Consider the following 19,741-nt stretch of genomic DNA (forward strand, 5'->3'; position numbering starts at 1 on the left):
GATTTCAAAATTTGTCAGTACAAGTAAAATTGTTTTTGATTAAATATTAGCCAGTTTTAGGAAATATTGTTTGGTGATTTGTGTTTACATTATTTTTGCTAAACATATAATTATTTTAAGTGATTTACAGCGATTTTTAGTATTTTTTCTAAAAAGTTGGGAGCAGCAGAGGGTTCAAAATGGCGGAACGAAGGAGGGGAGCTCGCGGGAAATTGAAACAAGAAGATCTTATTTCTCAGAGGTTTAGTCCTTACAAGGTAAGAACCCATTCTTTTATAAAGATGATGAAGACTTGTTTATCAAAGACGCGATCTGCAGTGTAAGGAAGCCACGTTCTCGCTGTTTTTTAATCCACTTTTCACCAGTGACATTGACAGTGTCAAGTTTTGTAGTTGGAACAGTGTCTGACCACAGGCGGAGGTCTGACCTCCTACTTGTAGACAAGATGATTGTTAGCCTTGAATTGGTTCCGTTGGTCAATTACTTAAGACTATGGATCTTTTTATGTAACTGTCATCTCATTTTCAAGCACGCTCAATACACACACACTGACCCGGACTGAGTGACTGACAGTGACACTGACACAGACATGCAGACACCACAACACACCTGTGAACAGTCAACGCCTTCTCCACGGCTATTGGCAAATCAGGGGTGTTCTGAACTTCCCCCCTAGAATCCGTTTTTTAACCCTGTTTTTAAAGTAGATAATTAAATTTTATTGATAGGGAACACTGAGTACTCCAACATTTGCGACAATTAGGCCCCTATGGCCAAAATTGGTCCCTGCAACTTATCGAATCCAGAAAGACACAGACACACACAGCTCTCTCTCCCTCTCTCATATTCCCACTAGCACGACACCCCAATAGTGCGACAAGCACACCCCCCCCCCCCCCCCCCACCAGTGCGACAGCCACTACTAGTGTGACAGTTGACTACCTGTCACTGTTAGTCACTTTGTGTCAATATCATGGGACTGGGAGCCTATGTCAGTATCAGTATGTGTGCAACTGTGTGTGTTTTTGTTTGTTTGACTTTGATATCGATCCATTATAATTATATAGTAGAAACACAGACTGTCTTTTCCAGGGTAATACATGAACCCAAATGCACACACACACACACACACACACACACACACACACACACACACACACAACTTCTCCCCTACCACTTAAGTCACACACACTCCAACTCCCAAGTCCCCAGAGTCCCATGACATTGACAGTGAGATTGAGGTCAAATGTTGAGCGAGTCGGCTGCTGCTTTGAATTGACAGCTGTTGCTCCAGTGGGGTGTATATGTTGCGTTAGCGCTAGTAGCTGTCGCTCTAGGATATAGTAACATGTCAATTTGTCAAAAATCTTCCATCAAAGCAATCTCTGGTTTTCTACTACATGCACTGTGCTAGTACTACATGTATCATTGTCATGCGCACAACGGGGTGCAACCGTGCATTTTGTTAAAAATAACATTGTCTGTGTCTGTGTTACATGACAACCACCAGGTGATGCACAGAGAGGCCAGGAGGATCTATGACAGGATTTTTGCCACAATTTACGGTCAGTGTGTTGGGGACGCTTTGGGGTTGCTGACCGAAAACCTCACCAAGGAAGAATGCAAAAAGGTAAACCGCCAATCTTCATTATTCATTTGCTGTGGTTGCATTAAAAAAATACATGAAATGCATTTGATTAAAAGAAAGTACTCAATATCGCAGCACGTTTTATTCTAATTTAACTTTCCCAGTCTCTGTCACTTATTGAAGGGATTACCTGAGAGCTTGCATGCAGATATCTTCAGAATAAGACCCATTTTCGTCTGCTTGAATAACAACATGCTGAAGGGACCGTGAACCCCCCGCGGGTTAGGGGGAAGAATTTACCCGATACTCCCCAACATGTCGTAAGAGGCGACTAACGGATTCTGTTTCTCTTTTTACCCTTGTTAAGTGTTTCTTGTATAGAATACATAGTCAATTTTTGTAAAGATTTTAGTCAAGCAGTATGTAAGAAATGTTAAGTCCTTCGTACTGGAAACTTGGATTCTCCCAGTAAGGTAATACATTGTACTACGTTGCAAGCCCCTGGAGCAAATTTTTGATTAGTGCTTTTGTGAACAAGAAACAATTGACAAGTGGCTCTATCCCATCTCCCCCCTTTCCCCGTCGCGATATAACCTTCATGGTTGAAAACGACGTTAAACACCAAATAAAGAAAGGGACCGTAATCATGGGGGGGGGGGGGGGGGGGGGGGGGGGGGAGGGGGGGGGGAGGATTGTGTGGCACTGGCAGCACCTGGGTGGATAATCTGATGAATAATTGAAGAAGTGTAAATGCTTGACAGGTTTCTGTATATTATATGTATTCATGTTCTTGATCTCAAAAACACAGATAAAACAAATCCTTGTCCATTGAATTACTCTCCTGATGGTTTACAAAGCCTGAACATTGATCTAAGTTCATAGTTTACAAATGCCGACCTGATAAGGCAATACAGTGAAACCTCCCTTTTATGCTCCCCCCCCCCCCCCCCCCCCCTACCCTCCCCTCCCTTTTAAAACCATGTTTTCTCACATTTTCTGTTCATAAACCTCTTAAAATTTACCCCGATTTTAAGACTACCTCCTTTTTTAGACCTGATTTTCTCTAAGATTTTTGGAGGTCTTAAAAGGGGGGTTCCAGTTCCACTGTACTGTACAAAACACATTTACTGACATGCCAGGTGTACGGCGGTGTGAGTTCCAAGCTGGAACTGGTCCACAGGAAGCTGCGTCAGGATGCCCACCGTGCTCGCTGGCCTTTGTACCACTGGACCGACGAGACGGACCAAATGATTCTCTTGCTGCAGTCACTCATCGCCAACAGAGGACTGGTAATGCCTTGCTTTGTATTCTATCATTGCAGCTGCTGTTGTTGTTGGGTGTACATCCTTCTTTGTTCATGGGCTGAAAGTCCCACGAACACTGTGTTTTTTGGTGCAAGAGTGGGTTTTTACGTGTTTGACTGATTTTACCCTGTCATTTATGCAGCCATACGCCCATTTCAGGGGATGCTTGGCTGGTATTTTTATGTTTCTTTAACAGCTGATAAAATGTTAAGGAAGAAATAAAGCAACACTGGTTCCGGCTATGTATCAATCAAAGCAATCAAATCAAATATTCACTATTGTTTTGATGTTTTCTTGTTTTTATGAATAAGACATGCTCTCACAGCCTTAGATAACATGGTTTGCGGGATGTTAGTATGTTACATTGCATTTGAATATGATGGCATTAAGGATTAGTTTATGGGTGTTGCCTTCTGCCCCCACCAGTGCATGAAAAAGAAGAAAAAGATACACTTTAGAGTACTGTAGAATTTGTTCAACAACTAAACAGTTGAAGATGATTGCCATGGGGAAACATTGTCAATTGTAATTGTTGAAAGCACAGTCAATGTAAGAGGTCATCAAAAGTTTTATTTAGATTGACTTGTTTGTGTCTTTGTCAGGTTGTTCCGAAGGACTTCAGTCGTCGCCTCCTGGAGTGGTCAGACAACGGGATCCCCGAACTGAGTGACCGCTGTGGACAGGGGCTGGACACCGCCACAAAGTCTGTCCTCACGCACCCCCAGTTCTCGGAAACACCACAGCAGGTAGCTGTCTGATTTTACTTTATCCCATTCTTGGGAAATCAAGGTTGCTTCCTCCCAGTGGAAAGCTAGCAGCAACAACAGTCTCGCTATTTAGGTGTAATCAGCCATCTGCACTTAAGGCAGAATTGCCGACGTCTTTTACGTGCCACTGTGGTGACACAGGGGTGGGACATGAATGCCGTCTCTGAGTCTGCACATAAAGTTGACCCGTGTTCGTTCCGGCCTGAATTCGAACCCATGGCCCTAGGATCACAAGTCAAGTGCTCCACCAACTGAGCTATCTGACCCCCTGATTCATCAGGTTGTTTTTATTTATATAGAATTTTGTGTGTAACGATGGCAGAGGCTCTATGCTGGGGTTTGGAAATGGAAGCATGCTGGAATTTCATGTTCAGGTGTGATTTTTAGTGTTGTCACTTTCATGTCAGTTTTTAAAGACGGAAGAGGGAACTGGATTGATGACTATCTACAGGTTTTCATGAGTGTGTCTGAAGTGGATGATTCCTTTTTTTTGGTTATGCGTTTTAAAAGGCTTAATTTTTATTGCATGAATCATAACCAGGTGATGCGCAGGGTGGTGGGGACAAGATCTGAAAAACAAAGGGAAGTAACAACTCTTTGGATGAAAGTCGTTTATTACATTTCACGCTTCTTATTCTCTCAGGTGCCAGGAGACTGGTTCCGTCTAACTCTAAAGTATCTAGAGCGCTTACTTCCCTTTGCTTGTAAGACTGTTTATTTCATGATGGGAGAAAATCTGTCCCTTTTGCAGGCAGCAGAGATCGTGTGGCGAAACTCGGGGTGCCAGAGTGCAACCAACGCCGCCGTGTCAAGGACATCCATACTGGGTCTGCATCGCTACAACGCTCATTCCAAGGTCATGCACAACGCCCTTGAGATCTGCAACACCACACATCCTGACCCCAGGTCGGTGGACATTGTGTTGTGTCTTTATTGTTTGTTGAAACCTTCATCGTTATTTGTATTTGCACAGGTCCATGATCTGATTCTTTGTGAGGTTTCTTCGTGAAATTGCATGAATTTGTCAATGAGATATCAATATGGTATTTCGCAGAAATCTTTTTAATCTTGAAAAGGAACAAACTAAACAATAAACAAACCTGGGCATTATTTTGTTGATGGCAAAGAATTGGGAACAGATGGTGGAAAGGGGGGGGGGGTAGTTACTGGTGTTCAGAGGGAAACAGCCCTGGGCTACATTTCTATCAAATCAAATTAACTTTGATATCTCAAATCTGAGAAATGCCAGTGATGGAACGGAACACTACAACATTATTAACATTAAAATACATGCACTGATACAATTCTTATAATTATATAACCAAACATCTCACTGAATACGAACACTCACACCATAAGGATGTAAAAGATTAATTTAAAACACACACACACATATTTGGATGTAAATATTTGAAGTGCTTCATGCTTCCATCTCATTTGCAGATGTCACGCATCAGTTGTTGCCGTAACGACAGCCATCACGCTGATGATGCAGAGAGACGAGAAACACCTGAAGAAAAACGGCGACTACGACACTGACGCCATCATCTCGGACTGCTACGTGTACGCCACCAGGTGTCTACTGGGCAGGTTCTCAGAGGTATGGCGCACTGTATGCTTTTACACTTCGGTAGACATGCAGAAGAAGTGACGGAGTCTTACGTGACTCCAGGATTCACGTTATGACGTCTTTTGATGTTGGAGATTTCACTTTCAAAAATAGTCTAGATGTCTAGGTTCTTTTAATAGACATGGTATTTCTTTAACAGGAGTGTACGGTAGTGTTTGTGATTTCAGATCAAGGAGCTGAAGCGTCACATGTTCGCCACGTCGCTGAAGGACCTTCACCTTGGGGAGGTGGGTGCCACCAACTACACCATCAAGACTGTGGGCGCTGCGTTCTGGGCGCTGAAGCAGAAAGACTTCCGCTCTGCCATTCAGGACATTGTCATGGAGGTACTGCACCGGGGGGGGGGGGGGGGGGGGGGGGGGGGGGAGGAGAGGAAGGGGTTGTACACTCATGGGTTGGGGTGAAAAGTAATTTGTGTAGAAACAGAAGCGAACGATTTCAATATTGCAGGTGTGTGTGTGCTTGCGTCTGTGTGTTCAAGTGTGTGTGTGCGTGTATCTGTGTGTTCAGGTCCATGTTTATGTGATCAAGTGCATGTGTGTGTGAGACAGTGCAGTAACTTGTACATTTATTGATGTAACAGGGGGGTGATTCCGATGCCAACGCAGCAGTAGCAGGCTCCGTGCTGGGGTGCAAGCTGGGACTGTCGGCCATCCCTCACTCCTGGATTGAGTCGCTCGTCAGCAGGCAGTGGCTGGATCGACTGATTGAGGCGTGAGTCACGCACTTTATTAGTTGTCTCTGTCCTTGTGTTCACAAACATCACTTTTTATTCTATTTTCCATTGGTTCCCCCGAAAGCAGCGTATGGTTGCCATAATGGCGGGTAAAAACGGTCATTCATGTACAAATCCACCCGTGCAAAAGCGTGATTGAACGTGGGAGAGTGGGGCGGGGATGTAGCTCAGTCGGCAGCGCGTTGGATTTGTATCCAGTTGGCCGCTGTCAGCGTGAGTTCGTCCCCACGTTCGGCGAGAGATTTATTTCTCAGAGTCAACTTTGTGTGCAGACTCTCCTCGGTGTCCGAACACCCCCGTGTGTACACGCAAGCACAAGACCAAGTGCGCACGAAAAAGATCCTGTAATCCATGTCAGAGTTCGGTGGGTTATAGAAACACGAAAATACCCAGCATGCTTCCTCCGAAAACGGCGTATGGCTGCCTAAATGGCGGGGTAAAAAACGGTCATACACGTAAAATTCCACTCGTGCAAAAAACACGAGTGTACGTGGGAGTTTCAGCCCATGAAGGAGGAAGAAGAAGTTGTTTTCCACGAGGTACATGTACATATCTGTGGATACTAACACTTAGTACATCTAACGTTTTATTATTTCTTTGGTATTAGTCCATATGGAATGTAAGGAAGAATGTGTTGGTTTTTATTTAGTCTGCATGATTGATTTTTTTTTTTTTTTAATTTTCAGTTATAAGTTTTGTATAACATGTTCATTTTCTGTGTACATTTTTTTAAACATATTTCAGTACGAGTAGCATAATTGCTTACCATGTCATAGACCAAATAGCCTGGACCGCCAACTCGTCACGTGACCCTTCGAGATTACGACGCTCGACTTTCAGGGGCGCTTAGCGTCCGGTTTGAAAGGCCAGCGATTCGAAGACGGTGAAAAGAAAGCACGCTCCAGTTATTTGTGACAATGGGAGGTGACAATGAACTGGATTTTCCAAAACTCCAAACTAAACTTAACAAAACTCATCGAAAAACATGTTCCATATGCACTTTAGCTGAGTTTATTTTAGCATTTTCAGAACTTACCTCGGCAACTTCGTCCATGTTTACAATCGACACCGGATATGACATCCCCCTGATTTCTGAAAGGCCATGAAAGCGTAGGTTCCTAAATGCGAGCGGCCGCTACCTCGTAATAGAGAGAAAGAGCGGAGAGAGAGCTAGTTGGCGGTCCAGGATAAATGGTCTATGATGCGAGAGGCCGCTACCTCGTAATAGAGAGAAAGAGCGGAGAGAGAGCTAGTTGGCGGTCCAGGATAAATGGTCTATGATGCGAGAGGCCGCTACCTCGTAATAGAGAGAAAGAGCGGAGAGAGAGCTAGTTGGCGGTCCAGGATAAATGGTCTATGACCATGTTTAGCTTTTGTTGAGTGCCTTTCCAGAGAATTAGTCTTGCTGAGGAACACTGCTCATCATGATGACGCCAACACTCATTCAGTGATGACACCCAATCAAAATTGGATGTGTATAATGCAGATCTCTGTTGTAAGCCACGCCAATTGAAGTGTTGATATGTTGTGGTTTCTTTCATGACAGAAGTGTTTATATGTTTTGTTTTCTTTTTGTCAGCTACCTCAACATGATGGAGAGAGGCAAAGCAACACCCAAGGCAGAAACCACAGTGTGACGCTCAGCAACTGTCAGAATTGTGTGTTCACGTGCAAGACAAGACTAGTAGGCAAACAGAGATGAAACACATGCAGACAGACAGACACACATAGAAACACAAACAGACCCACCACACCACACACACACACACTTTCCAAAACTCAAGTACCAAAACACGCACCTGACAACACACACTCATGAAGCATGATAACACCGTTATGCATTATCTCCCACTAGCAACCCCTTGTGCAATAAAGTGGAGGAGACCCATTCACATAATAATGCACGACTCAGAACCTGGGCACTCCAATATCATGGTCTCAAAAGAAAACAATGATTTTGCAACAGTGTTTTGAAGCAGTGGAGGAAACAGCAGGTTCAGTTTGACTAAAAATGCTGCCTTCCAAATCTGAGAAACAAAGGGAAGTAAGCGTTTGAGTCTAAATGCATACGACATGATTGTGCAATAGAGTAAGTGAGAGTTATGCGGAACCATTCTCCTGGCACCTGAGAGAATAACTAGCATTGAAATGAACAAGCTGCCTTCCAAAGACATCGTGGACCGTAGGTGTCCGTGTGTATTGCCTTGTCATGGCTCCCTATCTTGCTCACAGATTCCAGATCTGGTGTGTTTTATGTAGCTGCACCCGCAGCTCCTAACTGTTGAGTGCATATCAAGCATTACTGATTGTCCAGAAAGGTGGTGAAGGTGTTTTCTATTCTGTGTCACTATTTAATCAAGAGTATGTGGCAGAGGCATGTATATGATTGTGATGTTACATTAACTATTCAAAGTTGCACTTGTGTAGCCAATGCCATGCGCACAGTTAAAGCTGGTACATGTGTACCATCACACCGATTTTGACTGATGAAAATTCGCCTTTCTCTCTCAACATGTTTTTGTGATGGTTCCAGATCTGAAGAAATAGAGGATTTAGAAATAACTCTGTCAGTGTTTTTCTAGCCGTGGTAGAGTTGCACCCCTTACAAAAAGTGAGGCAAACACTGCAGCTGATCAGTGTTTTTCTAGCCGTGGTAGAGCTGCACCCCTTACAAAAAGTGAGGCAAACACTGCAGCTGATCAGTGTTTTTCTAGCTGTGGTAGAGTTGCACCCCTTACAAAAAGTGAGGCAAACACTGCAGCTGATCAGTTCAGGCAAGCAGTAAAGAGCATCACAGTGAAGATTGAGCTCCAGTGGAGCTGACTATTCGCTGTCGCCACGATGGCTTGTCTGCACTGATTAGTGGGGTTTGCCACAGCCTGAAAAAGCACCGACAGAGTCATTCCTGTCTATTGATATAAACCTGTCTGTGGAGAAAGCGAGTGTGTACTTACTGTGATGTTCTGTCCAGCAGACAGTTCAGCTAACTCGGAACTGATGCTGCAGGGGAACCTCCCTTTTACCACATTGAAAAATGTGAGGGAGTCTTGAACAGTACGGGGATATAGCTCAGTTGGTAGCGCGCTGGATTTGTATTCAGTTGGCCGCTGTCAGCGTGAGTTCGATCCCAGGTTCGGCGGAAATTTATTTCACAGAGTCAACTTTGTGTGCAGACTCTCTTCGGTGTCCGAACCTCCCCCCGTGTACACTACATTGGGTGTGCACGTTAAAGATCCCACGATTGACAAAAGGGTCTTTCCTGGCAAAATTGCTTAGGCACAGTTAATAATTGTCTACCTATACCCGTGTGACTTGGAATAATAGGCCGTGAAAGGTAAATATGCGCCGAAATGGCTGCAATCTACTGGCCGTATAAAATTTCATCTCACACGGCATCACTGCAGAGCGCCTAGAACTGTACCCACGGAATATGCGCGATATAAGACTCATTGATTGATTGATTGATTGAACAGAACATCTGAGAAAGGGGAGTCCTAAAAAGAAGGAAGTCTTAAAATGGGGGGGGGGGGGGGGGGGGGGTGGGTTGCACTGTATATCAGATAGAGTAAAGGAAGTAAAAACTGAGCTGAAGGTTGTTGGAAATGTACATTCCATGGCAAAACATTTGTTTTATGAATACCAAGAAGTGTTGTATCATTTTTCATGCAATTGTAAACATTTAGAGTGTACAGCATGCTTCATTTTGTGGGTGTTGCAGTTGTAACTTCACATGATGTGAACTTTTACTATGACAATTTTTAAATGCCGGTGTGTATACGTATTTAAGATTAATCTCTTCCTTCAGGGAAAAACTAATCGATAGATGACATTTTGGTGAGAATGTTTAATACCGATTGTTTCAGGAGTGAATCATACACTGCTGATAGTGTGGATATGTACCTGATGTCAATCATGAATATGTATAGTTATGGTCGTATGAACATAGAGTGGATGTGTAAATCAAGTGTGTACTGTTGAGTTTGCTGGTCTTAATATGTAAAGGCGTTAACGGATTTTATTTCATTTACCAAAAGATGTTTACGGTGAATAGCTTATTGCTTAGTGGAATATTCACTTGTAAGTCTGTGATATGTACATTGTAGCTATCCCCAGGACGTGGGTAATCAAGTGTGTCTTAAACACGGTTTCATCGCTGCTTGGGTGTTTATCAGACATGGGACTGGTCCGAATTTTATCGGAATTCCGATATTTTCCTTAGCTCACAGACCATTCTTGAGATCGATGCAAATTCCTTGAGAAAAAAAGGGGGGGGGGGGGGTGGTGGTATGAACCGTTCAGCTGAAGCTGTCTGCGTCTGAAGTCAGTGCATTCGTACCCCAGCACTCGCGTGAATCCATAGCAGTATCATGGGTCGCGTTTGATTGGCTGTCGATCTCCGACGATTATCGCCTAGGCCTAATTATTCACCGATGGCGGAAGTGACTGCCATTATCAACAAGAAAGAAAGGCGCCAGCTCATTGGCGACAGTATCGCCAAGATATCCATTCCCGGTCAGGCCGTGTGCACGTGGTGCGACAACGGCCACTGCATGGTGAAATACGGACTTGGTAGAAAAAATGTGTTTCAGAAAGTTTTCAAGTAAGTTTTGTGTGTGTGTGTGATTGTTATAAATTACACTTTTGTTTAAAATGCTAAATCATATTATTCTTGTGGTTTTTATAGCTTTTTAAAAAGGCATGATCTAATTTTTTGCTATCAGGAGAGGCCCCAAAATGGCCTTTATAATTCTAACATTCATTTGCCCCCCTGACTGCCCATTAACTTTTATTTTATATTTTGTTGGAAAGGGCTTCTGAAGTTTTTTCTCAATCCTGAAGCAGTATATTCATTTTCTGAAACTGTCCTTGAATAAACACTGTCCACTATTGCAGTCATTATTATTATGCTAGTCCATTTTACCGTCTGCGTTTCATAATGGGTTTTGTCTGACAAGGCCAGTGTTATTTTGTCCAAGTGTAGACTTGCAGGCTTGTGTTAACCCTGTCTGATTAAACCACATTTATATAAAGGGATGCTCCTGTCAAGGTGTCAGTGAAGTGTGTATGTGAATTACACTGTATGCGTGTTCTACCAGTTTTGATTTGACAAGCTGGGAACTATACCTCTGTTTTTGTTGGATGTATATTTGTCATGTTATCTAGGCAATACCAAACCATTCAACACTTAGTGCTATCTCTGAGTTCTGTATGGAAAAAGGTGACTAGCACGAGACACACGTGGAAAACGTTCAACTCATATTTTTTTTAATTTATATCCTTTCAGTGTATAGGTACACAGACCAAACACAACAACAAAGATGAAAAGGTTAACATAATTTTACACATGTTCAAAAATCATCCCAATAAAATGCAAGGCAAACAAACATTAATGTTCTTAAAATATTAAATAGACAATACAAACTAGATGGAAACTAGTTGCTTTCTTCACTCAACAATGTACATGTACTACATTTTCTTGCACAGACTAACTGAGCCTGTAAGCGTAGAAAGAAGTATAACTGTTAAAAACTCAGATTTTACAACAGTATAATGAGACTTTCACTACTACAATGAACTTTCATGAACAAAATGGAGGGGTGAAGGGTAGCATTGACGGCCAATTTTCATTAGAAAATTAGAGATGATAAAATGTGTTCAAAATAACAGGCAGTGCTGTTGGTAACATTTCACACTTACTGTGCAATTTCATTGCATAATCCCATAGACAGATATCCACAGCAAAGTGTCAATTTTGATCTGAAACTTTTAAACAAATACAAATACCACAATCATTCCTGTTGATGACTGGGTGTTCTCAAAATACCACAAACATGGGATAACACTGAGAGTAGTTCACACACTACCAGGTTTATCAGCGACCACAACTGCTGTTGGTTATATGACACGGTACATTTTTCAGTGACAATAACTGTCAAAGGTTACATAACATCAAACAACATTTCACACAACTGACACAGTAAGTTCATCACTGACAATATCTGCTGCAGGATATCTGGCATAATTTCACAAAACTTTAGCTCAAGACTTGTCAAAGAAACCATCCACATTATATCAGTTTCACAACAAGCACATCAAAATAATACAAACGGTGAGAAAGTATTACAATCCCATGAACAGAAAAAATGCATCAATTATGACAATAAAGGGGACTAAAATTACACATTCTGATTCACCAAGCAGGAATAATTCAAGACGTGCAGGAACAAACTTTCAACACAACCAAAGTTTTCAACCCATCAAGTTTACCCTCACAATATAACAGGGTAACAACAAGATAAAAATGACGTGCTGCCTTCCAGTTATTTGTTTGTCGTTTCAGTTCTGTGGGGAGAAGAGAGATGGCAGTGGAGGGGGGTGGAAGAAAGAGATGCGGGTACGCTTGATAACTTTCATGCTGGTCGTTAACTGTGATTAGCAAATAGGAAGTAGGCTTGGGTTCCCAGATTCTATTGAAATATTCATGAGAGTAAACTGAATGTGTTTGCCACACATACAATGGTCACAGTAGGTTTTTACTTTATTTTAGCATTTATGCTCAACGCCTTCAGAAGTGCTGCATGATTTATGCACAGACGCTGGATGGAGACAGGCTCCTTAGTTGCTGGTCTCACTGTACACTTTAGATGTGTTAGTAGTGAAGACTTAACACATCTGTGTGAAGAAGAAACAGGAAAACTGACACCTCCCCCTGAAATACTGAACCAACTCCCTTCCACAACACCAAGAAGCATGCACCCAGCTGGACACAATATAACACAGCTTGAGTGCTGACACTCCCCCTCCACTCTCAAGTAATCCACCGAATCCATCAACATCAAATAACCTTTGATCAGTGTGGAGAATAACATACCCAAATTTACAACACAAATGATAATTTACCGTCAAAGTCAAAAATTATCCACAAACAAGTACGTACTCACTGACTGAAAATTCAGCCCAAGTCAAGAACAGAACAACCAGTCAATCTTCAATGAGAAGCTGGTTAAACTATGGCAGCTGTCAGTGGACACAACTGACTGAAACATCAGCCCAAGTCAAGAACAGAACAACCAGTCAATCTTCAATGAGAAGCTGGTTAAACTATGGCAGCTGTCAGTGGACACAACTGACTGAAACGTCAGCCCAAGTCAAGAACAGAACAACCAGTCAATCTTCAATGAGACGCTGGTTAAACTATGGTAGCTGTCAGTGGACACAACTGACTGAAACGTCAGCCCAAGTCAAGAACAGAACAACCAGTCAATCTTCAATGAAAAGCTGGTTAAACTATGGCAGCTGTCAGTGGACACAACTGACTGAAACATCAGCCCAAGTCAAGAACAGAACAACCAGTCAATCTTCAATGAGAAGCTGGTTAAACTATGGCAGCTGTCAGTGGACACAACTGACTGAAACGTGAAGACAAGACATGGATGATCAAAATCTGTTGACTTGTTCCACAATTCTCATGGTGCATGGCCAATTTCCTCCGGACTCTGCCATCACAATGCAAGTACCAGGGATGAAAGTACTCATCGGGAAATGAGGAATTCCTAATTTAAGAAATGATTTCTTGGTTGTTTTCCTGACTGTCAATATCCATTCAGGATACCAAAACCACAGCGCAAAACTTGAAAAAGTCAGAGCTACCTAGTCTCGTGGGAGATTTTCCTGATTTCCAACATGATCAACTTTCATCCCTGACAGGCAAAGATCATTTGTACCCTGATCAACAGATCTTCAGTAAGAGTCTTGTCACATAATTTAGCACAGTATTTAATTGTTCAAAACAGACTGTTGTCTGGGCATCTCTGTGGCGACCGCTTCACCTCATGTATGGCATCTCCTCTCTCTCCCTCTCCTCCTGAGCGTGTGGGTCTGGGTACTCAGTCAGGTCAAGGGTCAGACTGTTGCTGATCACGCAGTCCCCTTGCTGCAACACACACCAGAACTAGTCACCTCACAGTCACATAGCAATACAACTTGCAGAGTTAAGACAATGTAACAGCCGGTCACAATAAATGGGGAACAAGAAGGGCAAAGCCCATACGACTCACATGCTTTACACATTTTTCCTACCAAAATACATGTGACCTTGACCCAAGGTCAAGGTCATCCAAGGTCATGCAACACAAAGCTGTTAATTCAAGACATAGGAAGTACAATGGTGCTTATTGGCTCTTTCTACCATGAGATATGGTCACTTTTAGTGGTTCACTACCTTATTTTGGTCACATTTCATAAGGGTCAAAGTGACCTTGACCTTGATCATATGTGACCAAATGTGTCTCATGATGAAAGCATAACATGTGCCCCACATAATTTTTAAGTTTGAAACAGTTATCTTCCATAGTTCAGGGTCAAGGTCACTTCAAAATATGTATACAATCCAACTTTGAAGAGCTCCTGTGACCTTGACCTTGAAGCAAGGTAAACCAAACTGGTATCAAAAGATGGGGCTTACTTTGCCCTATATATCATATATAGGTGAGGTATTGAATCTCAAAAACTTCAGAGAAAATGGGAAAAATATGAAAAATAGCTGTTTTTTAGGCAACATTTATGGCCCCTGCGACCTTGACCTTGAAGCAAGGTCAAGATGCTATGTATGTTTTTTGGGGCCTTGTCATCATACACCATCTTGCCAAATTTGGTACTGATAGACTGAATAGTGTCCAAGAAATATCCAACGTTAAAGTTTTCCGGACGGACGTCCGGACGGACGGACGTCCGGACGTCCGGACGGACGGACGGACGGACGGACGGACGACTCGGGTGAGTACATAGACTCACTTTTGCTTCGCATGTGAGTCAAAAAATGTCACCTCAAACAACACAATATCAAAACAATTTAAATTGACGAAAACATTGTTTGTGCAAACAGTGCAGTAGCCACTCACTGCGTATAGCTACTTGGATTGTCAGTCTCCTTTAACTCTGGCAGCAAAGTCACTTGTCAATAACATCCTGAAATGTTGGGTTTCAGGCTGGGCTAAGTCTAAAATCATGCTTCTAGCTTTATTTTCTTCAACGTTACCTGACCTTAGGCATGGGGGTATTAACACACTCTCTTACACACACAAGCGGGCACACACAAGCGGGCACGCACACAGACACTGACCTCAGGGTAGATACCGATGAGAGCATCAGCTCTGTTGTAGAACTCTTCTTTGAGCGAGATGACGATACACTGGAACTGGCTCTCAGCCTGGTCTCGGATGTAGGCTGCCACCTGTCACACGCATCAACCATGTCACACACTGCACACTCTACATCACAATAATGCTCAACTCTTCTTTGAGCGAGACGATAAACTGGAACTGGCTCTCGGCCTGGTCTCGGATGTTGGCTGCCACCTGTCACACGCATCAACCATGTCACACACTGCACACTCTACATCACAATAATGCTCAACTCTTCTTTGAGCGAGACGATAAACTGGAACTGGCTCTCGGCCTGGTCTCGGATGTTGGCTGCCACCTGTCACACGCATCAACCATGTCACACACTGCACACTCTACATCACAATAATGCTCAACTCTTCTTTGAGCGAGACGATAAACTGGAACTGGCTCTCGGCCTGGTCTCGGATGTTGGCTGCCACCTGTCACACGTCAACAACAATCATGTCACTCACAGGGCACTCTACATCACAATCAACCTGAAGCGTAGGCAACAAGTTTGTTGTGCGTAGTATAGGGTGGGTTCCTATATTATAGTATAGAAAGTGAAACACTTTCTGGAACTAAAAGCCTTGGCTGCCTATCACAGACAAGAGTAGCAAAAGGACAACTTGCCTTTGCAGGGATCGCGCTAGCTTTTTAAAAAACGCGTAAGTCATACGCAACGAAACGAAAAAAACGCGTCACGGACCAATATTTTTGCGTACTACGAAAACACGTAGAGACACAAACAAAACACGCACGAAAGACTTAAAGACACTCCTTGCCTAAATACGGCGAGTTTTCCTGTCGAACTCCGCGCACGCCTGTCGAATAACAACCCTGCTGTCTCCAACCTTCGGGCCTTGCGAGTTTGTTTCCCGCTCTAATACGACTAGACACACTTTCCGCCTTTTGGAAGCGCGAGATGGGAGAGCAGCTAATGTCTGTTTCATTATCCGACAAGACATTATCTGGTAATACCCTCGTTACGTTCGTTTGCGATACTTCGATGCAAAAAGAAACGGACTTTAGTTTTGACGCGCAGATTTCATGTGTGTCGTCACTTCTCGAGCCCTATAGTCAGTTTCAGGATCGGGTGATTATTAAGTCAGAGCAAAAGCGCTGCGTGAAGACAAGAAAAAATTACAATATTTGTGCGTATGGCTTACGCGGCGCGGCAAAAAAAACGCGTTAGCGACTTTTAAAATGCGTCAAATACGCAAAAATCGTGCGTAAACGCGATCCCTGCCTTTGGGTTCGAGTGCTTAATTCCCCCTTGCTAACACTGGTGAAACAAATCTTCAGAAAAAAAACACCCAAACAAACAATAAACCCAGTCCGTGTCTGAGGCCATGCTTATTTAGTCTGAATATGTGCACGTGTTAAATGACAGCCAACTTGTCAGGAAATGAAGTTGATGGTATGCTAAAGTGAAAGGCAGCAGACTTTACCTTGCCGATGTTGGTGTTGTCCAGAGCTGCATCAATCTCGTCCAGCACAAAGAACGGGGCGGGCTGGTAACTGTCACACAACGTCAAGGCTTTAGTTTGACATATTGGCTATGTATAATTAATGACATCACATACACTGCTGCTCAGTGTCATAATACATAAAAACCTGTTAAAGATTGTAAGCTATGAGTCAAAAAGTCTGTTAAAAATGCTGAGAGATTTTAACTTAAACTGGCACCCCGCTAAGTTTTTCCCAATACACAATAACACAGAGAGAAATACAAAGAGACTTGCACAAATCTATAACATAGCATCAATATCAATTTGAGGCTTATATCGCGCGTATTCCGTGGGTACAGTTCTAAGCGCAGGGATTTATTTTTTTATTTTAATTTTATGCAAATTATATCGCGCACATATTCAAGGCGCAGGGATTTATTTATGCCGTGTGAGATGGAATTTTTTTTACACAATACATCACGCATTCACATCGGCCAGCAGATCGCAGCCATTTCGGCGCATATCCTACTTGTCACGGCCTATTATTCCAAGTCACACGGGTATTTTGGTGGACATTTTTATCTATGCCTATACAATTTTGCCAGGAAAGACCCTTTTGTCTATCGTGGGATCTTTAACGTGCACACCCCAATGTAGTGTACACGAAGGGACCTCGGTTTTTTGTCTCATCAGTCTGTCTTAACACAAACACAGACTTCAACCCACCTGTGTATAGCAAAGAGAAGAACGAGAGACAGACAGACAGACAGACAGACAGACAGACAGACAGACAGATAGACTGACTGACAAACACAAGAGCTAAACCCACCTGTGTATGGCAAAGAGGAGAGCGAGAGCAGCCACAGTCTTCTCTCCACCAGACAGGTTGTCCATGGGTTTGAATCGTTTGCCGGGAGACAGACAGACAGACAGACAGACAGACAGACAGACAAGCTAAACCCACCTGTGTATGGCAAAGAGGAGAGCGAGAGCGGCCACAGTCTTCTCTCCACCAGACAGGTTGTCCATGGGTCTGAATCGTTTGCCGGGAGACAGACAGACAGACAGACAGACAGACAAGCTAAACCCACCTGTGTATGGCAAAGAGGAGAGCGAGAGCGGCCACAGTCTTCTCTCCACCAGACAGGTTGTCCATGGGTTTGAACGCTTGCCGGGAGACAGACAAACAGACAGACAGACAGACAGACAGACAGACGAGCTAAACCCACCTGTGTATAGCAAAGAGAAGAGCGAGAGCGGCCACAGTCTTCTCTCCACCAGACAGGTTGTCCATGGGCCTGAATCGCTTGCCGGGGGCCACACAGTTGTAGTTGACACCGTCCAGGTAGGGCTCCTCGGGATTCTCGGGGCCCAGGAAACCCTGCGCACTCTGGTTCCTCGCCAGTGCCTGGGGGAGAAAAACACACAGAGTACATTTTTTAATAAGGAGAATGGAGATGACAGAGGGAGTTAGGAGACCAATTGGTAGTCATGATCAAAGCTGAAGATAAAAACTTTGAGCTAGACTGTACCATGTGGCACATAGTTACTGTGCATCACTTGCTTGATAAATGTGTGTGAGAGAGAGAAAGCAAGTGGGATTTGGGGGACAGAGAAAAAGATAACAATCCCACTCTGGGTCTCTTCATAGTTGCTGTATAATCAAAGTTCCTGGTGACAAAGTAGCATTCCCCCTCAGTCTGTCCATATTTTCTCTTTGCAAAAAATAATTAAATAAACACACACAAAAACAAAAACAAACACAAATATAGTTCTTTGTTATGATGATGGAGTCTCCTGTCGGTACGTCGTAACATGCACCTGAAGCATACTTTTCAAACTGAAAATCAAGCAAGTCTCCTGACTGTACCTTGTAAATGTCGTCGATGCGGTTTGCGACGTAGTCGAAGCAGTGCATGAAGCGGTCGAAGCGCTCCTTGCGGATCTTCTCAAAGGCCTGCTTGGCTTTCTTGGCCCGCTTGCGAGCGTTCTCAAACTCTTCCGACGTCTCCATGAACCTCTCCTTCACGCCGTCCAGTCTAAACACCACACATAGAGATGAATACCAACAAAGAGATTACAAGAAAGGGGGAGCAATTAGTGTGATTTGTCCTGCGTAACTTAAAAAGGGATGTCATTTTGCATCGGGAACACTTCTTTAAACTTTCAAACACTTTGCCGTCTTTAGACAGATGGGTTACTTCCTTTGCCGACCAACCTTCCCTTCATTTATCTCTTTTTCTTTTTTTGACGGGGTAGATTTTGTTAAAAGGGGGACAAAAAGGAGAAATGTAAAACAAGAAAGAGTTTAAGGGGAAGTTTTCACGTCTGATGGACCAGGATGTCATACTCCATGTTTGCACAATCACTACTATTGCACAGGACAAGTCAAGTGATTAGGCAAGAAAAGGTTAAAAGGATATTTGGCAAGAAAAAGAAAAGATTATTTAGGACTCATTTACAACGTGAGGTTGTCTCCATATTCAAAAAGACTCACACAGAGTGAGAGAGATCTATGGAGGGGGGGGCTTGGTTGTTAAGTAACTTGTACATGTTAAAAACAAATAATAGCGTGAGAGGGAGGTGTGCAGAACAGAGAGAGAGAGCGCGCAAGAGAGAAAGAGCAAGAAAGGGAGCAAACAACAGAGAGAGAGAGAGAGAGAGAGAGAGAGAGAGAGAGAGAGAGAGAGAGAGAGAGAGAGAGAGAGAGAGAGAGGAGAGAGCGAGAGAGAGCGAGAGAGAGCGAGAGAGAGCGAGAGAGAGAGAGAGAGAGAGAGAGAGAGTGAGAGAGAGAGAGCGAGAGAGAGCGAGAGAGCGAGAGAGAGCGAGAGAGAGAGAGAGAGAGAGCGAGCGAGAGAGAGCGAGAGAGAGCGAGCGAGAGAGAGCGAGAGAGAGCGAGAGAGAGAGAGAGAGAGAGAGAGAGAGAGAGAGAGAGAGAGAGAGAGAGAGAGAGAGAGAGAGAGAGAGAGACAATGACAAATTCTTTATTTACGAGGGTAGTGGCATAAGCAAACAGGTGCTTTTTTACATCCAGCCCTCGCCCATGGGAGGGTTTAATCTAATGATAATACGTTTAAAAAATGTTGGAATATCAATTAAAG

General features: G+C 43.4%; 2 protein-coding genes across 2 annotated transcripts in view; one reads left to right on the forward strand and one right to left on the reverse strand.

Annotated features, from left to right (window-relative positions):
- The first annotated feature begins 178 nt into the window (after nt 1-178).
- Nucleotides 179-9,558, forward strand: LOC138965166 (ADP-ribosyl-[dinitrogen reductase] glycohydrolase-like). Its single transcript, XM_070337287.1, has 9 exons — nt 179-257; nt 1,511-1,630; nt 2,728-2,877; nt 3,495-3,638; nt 4,411-4,565; nt 5,103-5,259; nt 5,457-5,615; nt 5,873-6,003; nt 7,605-9,558. Exons 1-9 carry the CDS (start codon nt 180-182, stop codon nt 7,660-7,662), a joined length of 1,152 nt encoding a protein of 383 aa, XP_070193388.1. The 5' UTR covers nt 179; the 3' UTR covers nt 7,663-9,558.
- Nucleotides 9,559-11,266: 1,708 nt separating this feature from the next.
- The window catches only part of LOC138965165 (structural maintenance of chromosomes protein 1A-like), a 34,699-nt gene continuing 26,224 nt past the window's right edge, over nt 11,267-19,741 (reverse strand). The window contains exons 23-27 of the mRNA XM_070337286.1: nt 18,511-18,679; nt 17,870-18,048; nt 16,641-16,710; nt 15,147-15,257; nt 11,267-13,958 (exon numbers count right to left, since the gene is read on the reverse strand). Coding sequence (XP_070193387.1) covers nt 13,851-13,958; nt 15,147-15,257; nt 16,641-16,710; nt 17,870-18,048; nt 18,511-18,679 — 637 coding nt within the window. The 3' untranslated portion in view covers nt 11,267-13,850. The remainder of the gene's footprint in view (nt 13,959-15,146; nt 15,258-16,640; nt 16,711-17,869; nt 18,049-18,510; nt 18,680-19,741) is intronic.

The sequence above is a fragment of the Littorina saxatilis genome, linkage group LG4 (genome assembly GCF_037325665.1).
Source record: "Littorina saxatilis isolate snail1 linkage group LG4, US_GU_Lsax_2.0, whole genome shotgun sequence".
Taxonomy (NCBI): Eukaryota; Metazoa; Mollusca; class Gastropoda; order Littorinimorpha; family Littorinidae; genus Littorina; species Littorina saxatilis.